The sequence below is a fragment of the Dreissena polymorpha genome, chromosome 11 (genome assembly GCF_020536995.1).
Source record: "Dreissena polymorpha isolate Duluth1 chromosome 11, UMN_Dpol_1.0, whole genome shotgun sequence".
Lineage (NCBI taxonomy): Eukaryota > Metazoa > Mollusca > Bivalvia > Myida > Dreissenidae > Dreissena > Dreissena polymorpha.
This window is the reverse complement of record NC_068365.1, coordinates 23,255,844-23,269,941: the sequence shown is the minus strand read 5'-3', so window position 1 is coordinate 23,269,941 and position 14,098 is coordinate 23,255,844. Positions and strand designations below refer to the sequence as shown.

General features: G+C 36.8%; 1 protein-coding gene across 1 annotated transcript; it reads left to right on the top strand.

Annotated features, from left to right (window-relative positions):
- Positions 1–13,023: 13,023 nt before the first annotated feature.
- LOC127849686 (uncharacterized) lies at positions 13,024–13,815 on the top strand. Its single transcript, XM_052382431.1, has one exon. The coding sequence runs from the start codon at positions 13,024–13,026 to the stop codon at positions 13,813–13,815; it is 792 nt and encodes a 263-aa protein (XP_052238391.1).
- The last annotated feature ends 283 nt before the right edge of the window (positions 13,816–14,098 follow it).

Here is a 14,098-nt window from a genome sequence, read left to right as displayed (position 1 = left end):
GTCAATTAAGAACACAAATACGTTTACACCCAGGGTGGGGTATAATTGGGATCAATAAAATGAAAAGTCATTTAGATAAAAGAATCAAAGGACCATATACTTCACAATCAGTTTCAATTAACGAAAGGGTCAGCATATAGACATGAGATTTGTATTACTTCACATAGTTATTGAAATAGCATTGATAAATGGGTCATCGGAAAGTCTTAATTGCATTGGTTACATAAAATATTGCACCGACAAACACAACAGTAAAACTTAAAATCAATATAAAGTAATTGGATTTTAATGCATTTGGCAAGCAAATAAATACATTCTAATAAGTCAACAAATCCGTAATAAGCCCGGACCTTGGTGACCAATGGAAATTACAAGTAGATTTTATGTAAATTAACCTGCTAAATTGCTAATTTATTCTGCTGCAAAACATGAGAACCTTGGTTTGGAGCAGAGAAACTTTTCTGTTTTGTCTCATACTGTGTACTATATTTTCATCACCCAATGATAATAACATTATTTAAATAACTGTATCTGGTAGACTGTTTACGACTGGCATTTTCAAATTTCCGTTTAGAAGAAAACAATAATCATACAGTAACTTTTCATAGAACAAATTATAACAAAGTTTTGTTATCAGAATGTGTATATTTTAGTTTCAATTTACCATGTGTGTGCAGATTTTGTATCATTTCAAAAGGTCTCCGAGTTAAACAAAATTGGTGCGAGTTTAACACAAAAATTGTACAAATTATCCGGAGAAGTGGTTTCCAGTAAACCAAAATAGGTCACATTTTTACCACAGTAAGAGTCAATTAGGATAAAAGTTTACGGGAATCTGTATAGTTCAGGCGTTAATGCATGTTCGTTTCCTGTTTCACTAAACATTTGGAAGGATAATACCAAAATATAAATCCAGTCATGATACTTCAAATGTTATTTATTGAATACAGATTCATTTAAATCTTTTAAACATCTTTACCAGTTGTGTTCATATTAATGAAATCAACATTAACAACTTATGGAATCGCATATGCGAAATATCTTCCATAAATTCGTAGAAAGAGGTTTTCAAAACATGCACATTATCATTTCAGAATATCGAGGTATTCTTAAAATACTGGTATACAATCATTAACAGTATATTGTGGGTTATATTAAACTAAACAATGAAACGGTTTGCAGTGCTGTGATACCATTCTATATCAGTACATAATTTGTGTAAAAACATTAAAGTGAATTAGTAAATTTTATTCTTGTAAAGTTATTATACATAGGCACATGATTGACCAAAACGATAAGATATACAAATAACCAATGCAAGGGAGTTCACCGCTTTTAAAACGAAGAATGAAACTTTACGCAGCTGTCTCCCATATTTATCTAACGACAATAAAAATAAACTTTAAAGTCTTAAATATGTGTAACAGATAGTTTTTATAAAATAATGAATGAAGTTTATTTAATAAATATTTATCTATACGGTGTGGTGTTGTGTTATTTTTACCCAAAAAATAGAAAATTCCGTCAGAAAACAGCATAAACTGGATGAACAGTAAACATTTCAACAAAATAAAACTACTTAGAAATATTGCAAGAAATTGTTTGATATTACAGCATGTAAAGAAATCACTGTGCTTCAATTACTGAAAATTTGATAGTATTCAATTTTATTATTGACATCTGATGAATTGACCGAAACGTTGAGTGAATAGATATTGAAAAACAATAAAGTTGTTTCTCTGTTTTATAAAATTATTTATAGTATTCCATGAAATATAAACGAAGATAGAGCATGTTTTAATAGGTGGTTTTCATGAAGTTGCGGATACTTCGATTTCCGATATAAGGCACTTCGGATAACAGAGACTTTCAACAAATTGGGCACTCTGATAACCGAGTTTTATCTTCTACCTGAAATGCATTTATGTATATTATGGCTATTCTTACCAAACATTTTGAAGTACGAATCAATTTGCATTGTCAAGCCCGACACATTGGGAAACTATGCATAACAAAATTACATACACATGTTAAATATAACCAATGGCGTTGTTCGTTTTCAAAAGTCTTGATAATATTAATTTATCTAATTAATATTATAAATGCCAATTTTAAATAAGATTTAAATGCTTATTTCTGAAGTAATATATTTCAAGTGAAGACCGAAATACATTGTCTAAGTAATCAACTTGTTTTTAAGTGGTAAATTGAGATTAAGAGAATTGAAAATACAACGGATCATGTTGATCATCACTACTGTGTTCAATTGAACTTATATGAGGGGAGCAAGGGATCTTAAAGCGGCCAATACACCTCATAAACTCCTTTGTCATTGGTGCTCATTAGAATCGTATCATGAAGACGATACTGATGCGTAGCCACAAAAAGAGATTGTAAAACACCCTTTATATTGAGCTCTTCTTATAGGAAGCACTTTACTTTACACTTCCCTTTCCCTTTTATTATCATATTCCAAAGGGATATGAACATGTTTCGGTAATCTGTTTTTAATTTACGTCAGTACATACATTTTTATCTATTGCCTGTTGTTCGCAATCAAGCAGGAAGTGTTGCAGTGTCTCATCACCATTTCCACAGATCAGACATGTTGGACTGACCTTGACTTTGTTATATTGGGCTGTATTGGACTGGAGGATATATGTTCATGTTATTACTCTTGCCTTGATCTCAGCTTTTCGAACATCATGCTCCACTGGGAGAACCGACTTCCAGATGTTATGTGCTACTTTTGTAGGGTTGTCCTGTATTTGTATGTTCCTAAGTGTAGATTTATGTTCAATTTCTTCAGACCACTTCTGATGCCAATATTGATTGATGGCTTTTTCTATTAGGGTTTTCCATTTGGGTTTTTCAATCGAATGCTCAAAAACGTATCTGACGTTTAGGAGATTGTACTTTTCAAGAGCCTTCCTGGAGACTGAAGCTAATGAATGGCCATGATAATTTGTCTTGAAAGTATGTTGTACTCTTCTGAGCCTTTGAGTCTAGAAATATTGGTGAAGAGACGGAGTCTTGGCCTATCTATAATTGATTCAATAAGTTCACTGCCTAGGAGTAAATGTACTTCTGCAGTCGCAATACGTGCTGGTAGGCCTTGGAAGTGCTTAAACATACTCCTGTGTTGTCTGTCGAGCTTTTCTATATCCCCTGTGGTGACCTTTAAGATTTCGACCCCATACAAGGCTCTTGGCATTGCATAGGTGTTCCATAATTTGAGAGCAACAACTGGGGAGAAACCTTTTATTGCATTTAACCCGGGACCAATAAGTGCATATATGGTCTGCCTTTCGGTTTTAAGGTGATCGTCCGTATTGAGGTTGTTCTTTGGTGTTCTTATGATTCCTAGGTGTTTTACTTCAGTAGAGTGTTTTACATGTGCGCCATTTAGATAGATAGAGCCAGGGGAGTTTCCTTTAATTGTATGTATCTCTGATTCTTCTGGATTTATAGCCACTTTATCCTTACTTATGCAAAAATTAACTATGTCAAGCATGGATTGTAGGTCTGATTTGGATGTCGCTTATAGTGCCGTGTCATCTGCACATGTAGGCGCTGCTACTCTCGTTTTTCCTAAGTTTGCCACAAGGTTACTTCTGGTTAAAGAGTCTAACGTGCTGTTGTGGTAGCAAGTATATAAGGTTGTTGATAACTTTGCTCCTTGCTAGGTGCCTTGATGTAGAAGAAACTTTTCAGATAGTAAATTGTCCTATTTCACTTTAACTGAGGTATTTTTGTACAGATTTCGAAGCAGGATCCATAGGTGACCTTGTATTCCAATGTAGTACAGCTTGTTAAACATAATGTTGTGGTCTACAGTGTCAAATGCCTTCTGAGCATCTAGGCTAGCGAGGTACAGGTTGTCTGATGAATTGGTTATGTAAATGGTCTCTGATATGATTAATGCCGCATTCATTGAGGAGCTATTTGCAGAAAAGCCTCTTTGCATAGGATTTTGCTGACTGTCAAAAATTGCATCGATTCTGTTTTTATGTATACTTTCAAGAATTTTCATGATGGTGTTTGTTACTACGATACCCCTATAGTTCCTTGGATTAGTTTTTGATTTCCCTTTTTGTGGACTGGGGTCAACGATCCTTTTTTCAGTTCGTCCGGTACATTTAACTCCATGAATATGGTATTTATAATGTAAGTTATAATTGATGTCAGTTCATTTTAAGCTTTCTTTATAGCTTCTTCAATTTCTTTATTGCTCACTTTCTCCAATGGTTTTCCACTTTGTATTTCATTTTTGTATATTATGTTATTTTGAAGGTGTATATTATCATTTAGGTCTTCTAATATGTACGGGGTTGCTAAAGTTTCAAAATGGTTTTTCCATATAGATAATATCTCGTTTGGCTGTGAATATTCGTTGCCATCGATCACTAATGTAGTACTTCCATGGTCATTTACCACTTTTCTCTGTGCATTTACCATCTCATGGAAGGTCTTCTGAACCCTTTCAGATGCTTGCATTAATTTGTTAACACGCTTCCTAGTGACATCTGCATGTGCACGTCTCTGTAAACTGCGAAGTTTTGTCTTTTCACTTTTCATCAACCGCTTTGATTCTTCACATTGTCTACCCGTATCTTTCCATTTCTTAAACAGTTCTTTACACTTCTTGGATGATTTACCAATGTCTCTGTTCCACATACTTCGTCCAGCTGTTTTAAGTCTTTTCAGTTTTCTGTAATTAGGAATTGATTTTTTAGCTGCATGATGGAATATATTTATCATTTTGTTTATACGTTCATTTGTATTTTCAGATTTCACTTGGTCAACTTTTGCGTTTACTTCACTTTGATATGTTTTAAGGTTAAATTGTTCCTATTTAGTTTTGGAGAACACTTTCTTCCTATTGGGTAGTTTATTGGTCTTCTTTGTTTTCAGTTGAATTCTGATAGATATTAGCGTATGATCTGACGTATTAAGCGCATGTAGGTCCTCGGTACGTGTTTTTGTTTCACTACCTCGTTTATCTCTTGATCAACCAGGAAGTAGTCAATTTGTGAGGTATATCTGCCATTATGATGAAAGAATGTGTCCGTCTGGGTGTTACACACCTTTAAAGAGTGTTCTGTAATGAAGTTTTGGAGACTTACACCCCGTGGACGTGATCTATATATGGATGCATTCATGTCACCGGCAATCAGTATGTTGTGGGTTGGGCTATACTTTTCAACAACCTCTGTTACCTGGTCCAGCATGTCCTTATACTCTTCATCTCCTGGTATTACTGCTGATGGCATGTATACATTAATCAATAGGATTGGTTTACCATCTGTGGTGATTTAGATAGTATTTAGTCTAGTTCTTTGAATGTCTATATTTTCTACAAATGGTTCGAAAGACTTCCTGTATAAAATACATATCAGTAAGCATATATTTTGTTACAGGCGTGTGTTGGATTTGCATAATCATTAAATGTTTTGTAATTATTTGCAAATGTTCGTATAACTTGGGGACGTCTTTATGAAACGTCAATAACCGAATCACGTGGACCATTACCAGATAACGTCTGCAAAGTTCAGCACTCAAACCCAATGTATCCCTATCGGGTGTTGAACGCTGGGCATCTGAATCTTTTTCTATCATAGAATAACTTAATTCCAAGGCACGTTTGCTATTTTGTTTTCGCGTTAATCATGTCAGTTTCGTCTTACATGAAATCAACACGAGAGGTAGTAGTTACGGGTGATAAGTTCAAACTCGTTTGGCGAAGAAGAAGGACGCCACGGACTGAATCCGACAGTGGGAGAGACCACAGTGTCTCACTGGTCAGACACTGCCGGCCTCAAGCTGGGCAGTCACCAGTCAATAAGATCACCAGTCACCTGCTTCAATTAGTGCTTTGAGCTCACCGTATATGCACGACAAGCGGATGCAAACCACGCACCAGGCTCATTGTTAATTTGCTAACCATCGATGACTACAGGAAGACCGACATCATCGACCGAGAGCTTTGCAGACGCGATATTTGCATCGCAGCCATAAAAACCATACTATCTTCTAGCGGTTCTCTCATGGAAGAGGATCACACTTTCTTTTGGAAGGGGAGGGAGCAAGAACAGACGTGTCAACAGGGAGCGCATCCTTACCTCCCGCCTACAGGCCTCATTACTATCTTCAGCGTTTATGCACCGACTATATGTGCTTCCAATGAAGACAAAGACACCTTCTACGGTCAGCCGGATAGTCTTTCCAAGACTAGGGATACCCAAGGCTGAGCCCTTCATGCTTCTCGGTGATTTCAATGCCAGAGTTGGGACAGACCATCAGTTATGGCCGTCTTGTAAAGCTGTTTCTCTAAATAAGGTACAGTAGTATTGAACGACCGGCTATAAAATGGGCAGATTAAAATTAGATTTGAACGGATGCGCAATTTGTATTTAAAAACAATTATGGTGTTTCTTTTGCATTCGTTAGTACAGAGACAATTATTAATTAAAAATAATATACAGCTGCGTTGTGGAAAAGCATATGGCTTTATCGATAGGAACAGATTGTGGTACAAACTAAAACATTTAAGATTTGCGGGAAATTACTGTCCGTTCTACGGTTAATGTATAGTGAAGTTAAACTCTGTGTAAAACATTTAGGAACACTGTATATTTCTTCAAAGCAGCCTCGTATTATTCTAGGTGGGTGGGTGGGGGTGGAATCTGACCTCGCCGATCTGTTATTTTCTTTTTCAAAAGTTTAGCAGTCAAACGTATATTTCAAAATGTTAATATGGATGTAACACTCGCATGAGTGCCTCGTATGTTTGAATCTCGGGCGGACGGGCGTCCGCGGATGGGGTACTAGTGATCCAGTGGTCATAAAGCAAACTGGGGATGCCCTTGTAGAGGCGCACAGGGACACAGTCACTCTGCAAATCCCAGTCTATTCACTTCGGTTAAGAGAGCGCAAGAGGTAATTATATTTAATGTATCTGTCATATATCATAAATAAAATGTTAATTTATTTTTATTTTGTTAATTTAACGTCGAAAGTATAATGGGTTCTAATATGTTTTTGGTTCGCTTTTATTTACAGATAAAAGTCGCAGCTCGTGGAGTCGTGTTCTGTTCAAGACTGCATCCTGTTGGAGGAATTCAACAACCCAACCCTACCATGCGGCGCTCGAAACAGTGAGAGACATCTGTTCAAAATTGCAAACAGGTTGAGCAAGAACATGCGACCAAAAGACCCAGTTGTGACGGAATTTGAGGTAAAATAAATCCCGTTTGCTAAATCAGACATATAGATCAGCCTATAAAAATAAATTGTACATTGTACACAACATTAATTTGTATTTTTTTTTACCGTTGGTAATGGATTATGTATAATTACCCATATGATTTTCAGACCGATGAATAGTACCTTAACAGTACGATCAACGAAATGTTCTACAGACGAACGGTAACGGTTAAGGAACAAGACACGTGATACTAGCGAGGGATACGCATCTGGAGCTGCTGTCGAAGACACGACCCTGGTATATGGACGGGGCGTTCAAAGTGGTGAAATCTCCGATAACGCAACTGTTTTCAGATCATGGCTTCGTTAAGTACGAAGATGTTACAAACATATATAATTTATCGACTTATAGTATACATGTGTACGTTTCATCGCATTTGATAAATTATGCTATTATATGTTGGTTTATTTTAATTATTTATGTTATTATTATTATACGTTTAATGGTGTTGTGGAAAGTGAGGTCTCTCCTTAGCGAAATAAAGTTACAACGTTCGTGGTAGACTTTGAGGTCGGTTTCTGGCAATCTTTTCGATAGGTCAATACGGATCCTAAAATCAAGGGTCGTGCCGTCCACTTCGACCAAGCATCGAGGCAAAAGTGCAAGAAACTTGGTCTTAGGACAGCCTATGAGATTATGGATCGGGTGTATAAGATGCTGCGGAAGACCTCAGCGCTCCCGCTTCTGTCACCAGCCGAAATCCGTTGTCAACTTTTGGATAATAATAATGATAATACATGGACTGTTTGTCAAACTTGCATGCCCCCCATATGGGCTTCTAGTTGTAGTGGATGCCATTGCGAGAATATCTTTTTTGTCACTGTGAACTTGACCTTTGACCTAGTGACCTGAAAATCAATAGGGGTCATCTGCCAGTCATGATCAATGTACCTTTGAAGTTTCATGATCCTAGGCGTAAGCATTCTTGAGTTATCATCCGGAAACCATTTTACTATTTCGAGTCACTGTGACCTTGACATTTGACCTAGTGATCTGAAAATCAATAGAGGTCATCTGTCAGTCATGATCAATGTACATATGAAGTTTCATGATCCTAGGCCTAAGCGTTCTTGAGTTATCATCCGGAAACCATTCAACTATTTCGAGTCACTGTGACCTTTACCTTTGATCTAGTGATCTGAAAATCAATATGGGTCATCTGCCAGTCATGATCAATGTACCTATGAAGTTTCATGATCCTAGGCCTAAGCGTTCTTGAGTTATCATCCGGAAACCATCTGGTGGACGGACCGACCGACGGACCGACCGACATGTGCAAAACAATATAACCCCTCTTCTTCGAATGGGGGCATAATTATACTCAACTATAATTAAGTGTTACAAAGACCGAGTTATCATTTATATCGTAAAGCTTTTTACCCTGTATCTTCCTAAAACAAGTCAAGTTTCAAACAATCGATAAAGATTTTCTGACTCAATTGTTTAGCTTTTTCACACCATCTTGGCTCCATTTTATTAAATTTTACAGAGAAGAAATGAACATATATTTTATCCAATTACTGCTCTTTTCTAGATTTATTCCGTTTGTATTATTACTGATATATACTATGTTAAGCAATTAAAATTTGCAAAATGTGTAACTACTAAACCATTATTTGACCATAGTAAAGAAAACAGTATCCCCATTCAAGTACAGATATTTGATCTGACTACAAAAAGTGTTAATATCTGCATGTTCTTTTAAACAGTAAATGCTCTCAATCAAATGATTCTGTACATATATATTGATATCCTACATATTGCACGCCACGTATCTTTGTATTGTAAATTTGATAAACCATAAGATGGTAATGCTTAAGTTTGATAACTATTCTGTTCTGTTCTGGTGATCTGATTTAGACAGTTCGAGTAAAGAGGCAGGCAAGATCTATCGTGATTTTTTTATAAATCAAGAGCCATAATTCATGAGAGCTTCAGGCAATAAGCCTTGAAATCAAACTTGTATTATTGTTTTCCCACACATACTGCTATGTAATAGTAGGTGTTCGGTTCAAGCAAAATATATAAAAGTTAACACAAAAGAAGAAATCAGGTAGGATGCAATAAAATAACAAGAGCAATTGCAGACTTATGAAATACATGTATAATGGCATGTATGCATAATATCAGAGCTACATGGCTTACAGTATGACAAAAAGAAATGAACGTAATATTATATGTTTATTTTATGCTTTCCTGTCGTTTATAGAGAAATATCAGTGAATTAAAACTGATAATTTCACTGTTTCAAACAGTGAAAATTATCGATAATTTTCAGTGTTTACTGTGAAATGACGTCATTTCGTCAAAAAAATTACCATTATCCCAGCAAAATTCTATAGCAAAACTCTTTAACAATGTATATAAACTGTGAAAAAAAGCATAAAATAAGAAGAAAATCTGTTGGATTCGGTGGAATATCGATTTTAATTTACTCGTTATCATAGAAAATATATATTTTCACTCGTGGCTGCGCCACTTGTGAAAATATTATTTTGTATGATCACTCGTGAATTAAAATCGATAATCCACCGAACCCAACAAATATCCTCTATATGATTGATTAAATACATTGCATGTAAAACATGGAAGCAAAAAAAAATACCACTCAATGTATATGGCATTGTGACATAAAATATGAAATATATATATATATTTTAGTGTTATTCTTCCATCACATAATATGATATTCATAAAAGAGTTTTTAATAAATAATTTTTTTCAAATTTGCTAAGTAAAAAAGCATGTCTTGATTTCTGATTGGAAAAAGACACTTAATAACATCGGCTAAACAGTGTTTGCTTTAGGTTACAATAGAACAAGCATTTAATGTTATACATATGTTGCAACTTCAATAATAATAAAAAAATTACAATAGCCAATGCTTGCCCTTAGTAACCAAATAAATAACAAGATTTCCAAACAAGTGCTGATACTGTGAGTGCCGAATGACCCTCATTTTTACCCAAAAGCATTATCTTTACCATAAAATTTCAGCTCTATAAAATTACATTTTGCAGAACGGCTCTGCACAAAAAAATACCAAGGGCAGTAACTCCAAAAACACTACAGCAAGCTCAATTGTTCTAACACTCTTGACTAGCACGATGTCTTTTGTATATTAATGAAGTTTATATTACTATTTTAAATTTGAATCACCTTGATAGAGAGCACAAGTAAATTAACAAAGGGCTATAACCCTGTTAATAATGTAATATGTAATAGTTATGAAATTATCAATTAAATCTACTTACATATGTTTTATTAACTCCAGATACTTGCTAACAATCCATTGTTTGTCACAATTCAGTAATTCCAATCCAAAAATACGCTCCATGTTTGTTTACTATGACGCTGTCAGCCAGCTGTGTAGGAATACGACCTACATTTTCAATTGCACAATATAATTTGTTATTCCTAACTATTGTTCTCCAAAATTAATGGCTTTCACTTGTATTATTAATCTAAGGATGCATTTGTGTATTGCATTTTGGTAAAGTTATGTTCCAGTTGCAAATGCTTTGGAACTATTTCGTTAGGCGTAGAAAGCCTATTCATCATTTAGTTTCATGTTTCCATTGTATTATTAAAATGTTTAACAGAATTTAAATGCAGAACATTTCTGCCTCATATTATGTATTAATGTTATGTGTTTTAATACAAATTGCTTTTTATAATGTAACAACTCATATTATTGACTTACTTTGTTGATTTAGGATTCCGAAATGCTGTTTAGGAAAATGGCTCTTTGTAAACTTGTTTTATTGGTTAAGGAATTCCTAAGTGCACGTTGATTGGTTGGGACGCCTAAGTTTCGGAATCCTAAAGCATCTTCACTATAAATAGCGCGCAGCATCACGGATTCTTCACCTCGGTCAATGACTCAAAATCCACGTCATTTAAAAGTCGGACACCTACCAGCTTAAGCTAAAGCCATCATAATGGTAGGGAATAGTTCTGTAAAATCTTAAGTATTCTTTTAAGTTATTTAAAATAGTAATCAAGTAACAGTGATGCTGCGCACCTTCATCATACTTATAGCTATTTATTCGTAAACCAAACTTCTTAAGACGCGTTCTACGATTTGAATAAATAGATTTGTTAAACCTTAACTCGGTCGTTTGTTCTATCCTGAGAACTTAGAAGTGTCTAAGTATTACAATTGGTGTCAGAAGTGGGATTTATTTTTAAATAATTTTCCGAGTGATACGAACCCAGCCTAACGTTAGAAAGAAAAACAAACACATTGATATTAAAGCAGTTTAAATTTATTCAATCACACAAATCAGTAAACCGAGGTCACACTCAACTATTACTACGTGCAACTACAACTAATACATTATCTACACCACATAAAAGATGGCATCCCCAGACCCTGATATCTCATTTAATCTTCGTTCAAATAATGACACTTCAGACAACATAAACACAGAAAATCATCACCATGAGAATGACGAAAATGATACTCAAAACCATCGCCCTTCAGTTGATCGACACATGCCCGATGACGATCGTTTTGTCAATGTGACAGGCGATGCAGAACACTATTTCTCTTCAAACAATAACAGTTCACACACACATCGTGAAACACAACTTAGTAGACCACGATTCGAACATCGAGGTAACTTTGCACCCCCTGCAATTCCAGTAGTTCATCCTTCATTGATAAGGCCAGATAATTATGAGGGCTCAGGTGACTTTGAAGCATACATGTCACATTTTGAGGACTGTGCAGAGCTCTCTGGATGGGATGATAAATCCAAATGTCTTGTCTTGGCCAGCTGCCTACGTGGCTCTGCAAGGTCATTCTACATGAGCTTGCCCCAATCTGAAAAAAGGAATTATTTTCTGCTCTGTAGAAGACTTGCTTCGCGCTTCAGTAACAGCAAGCATCAAAACCTTTGGCTTTTGAAGTTCGAAAGCCGGCGCAGGCAAAGGAGTGAATCAATTGCAGCTCTAGCGAATGACCTACGCCAGTTGGCTCAGAGAGCCTACCAAGACCTGGACATACATTCCCAAGAGCGCCTTGCACTCAATCAACTTTATAAACAGGTTTCACCCGATATGCAGTGTCGGTGCATTGATAATGGCTGTCGCACAATCACAGATGCTGTTAATGTTTTTGAGCGCTACGAGGCAGTTCTTGGTACGCATTCCACATTTGTAAGGGCACTCAGTGAAGAGAGCTCTACAAACTCTGACACTGATATGCGCAAGTGTCTTCAGCGTATCGAGTCACGTCTGGACAGGTTAGAAAAGGTCTGTCCTAGAGGCCCACCATTTCAGAACTCTCGCCACAAAAAGCCCCAATCACCTGGTTGCTTTGGATGCAAAGCCAATGATCACTACTGGCGCGATTGCCCGAACAACACTGAGAGAAACAGGTTCACAAACACCAACAATATGCTACACCACAATCAACAACCGCCCAATCGCATGTTTGAGCAGAAACACAATGTTCTAGATGGCTCTTCATCTCGCCGCCAGATGAACGACAATAGGTCGGAAAACTAGTTTCAACCGACTCTGAGGGTCAAGAGTCGGTGCAGATTATTAACAGACCCACACCTTGTTATGATAACGTTGTTCCAATGCATTCTGCACGAGCCGGTGCGGATACACACACTTATGACAATGGTTTCTATGTTACCGGCACGGTTGCTTCTAAGCCTGTTAGATTTCTTGTTGATTGCGGCGCGACAACTTCTTTGATTTCCACTCAAACATTTGCAAATATCCAACAATATTGCAATTCTATGACCCCAGTTACTCAATCTGTTCACACGGTGAGTGGGCAACAAATGAACATCCTTGGCAAAGTCGACCTTGTGGTTCAGCTTGGTAAGGAGTGCTACGATGTTACTTTTGTGGTTGGTGACATTGATTCAGATGGAATCCTAGGTCAGGATTTTCTTCGCGGAAATGTGGACCACATCAATTACGGAAAGTCCTGTTTGGTGATGGGGTCCGATATTGTACCACTTCAAACTGTGGGCGGCTCCAGTCAAATATGTCGTGTAGAGGTTCGTGACACGGTCAAGATACCTGCACATTCTAGAGTGTGGGTTCCAGTCAATATTCCCCTTGCTGAATATATGGCACCACTTGGTTTTGTAGAACCAGATCCTGATGTTATGGCTGAAAAGGAAGTTTTTCCCATGAGCGGTATTGTTGAAACACACTCAGAGAATGTTCTAGTTAATGTTGTTAACTATGGTTCCGAACCTGTCACAATCTTCAAACGAATGCATCTTGGCACCTGCAAACCTTTCTTTGAAAACACGCAACAACATCGTGTTGCACGTGTGACACAACAAGTTGAATGTAACACTTTGCCACAGCACCTTACTGATCTGTATGATCGCAGTTCAGTCCATCTAAATGATCAGGAAAAATCTGATCTTCAAAACTTGCTTTGCAAGTACAGTCCTGTCTTTTCCAAATCTTCTGAGGACATTGGGCGAACCTCACTAGTCAAACATGTCATCAACACTGGTAAAGCTGCACCAATTCGGCAACCGCCAAGGCGTTTACCACTTGGTAATTGAAAAGGAAGAAGTTACCAAAATGCTGGAACGTGGCATCATAGAGCCGTCAAGCAGTGCATGGGCTTCTCCAGTTGTTTTAGTGACCAAGAAAGATGGCACCCCGCGGTTCTGTATAGACTATCGGCGCCTAAATGACGTCACCATCAAAGATGCATACCCGCTACCAAGGGTTGACGATTGCTTCGATTCACTTTCTGGCGCCAAATATTTCAGTTCGCTTGATCTTAATAGCGGCTACTGGCAGGTCGGTATGAGTGATGCTGACAAAGAAAAGACCGCTTTT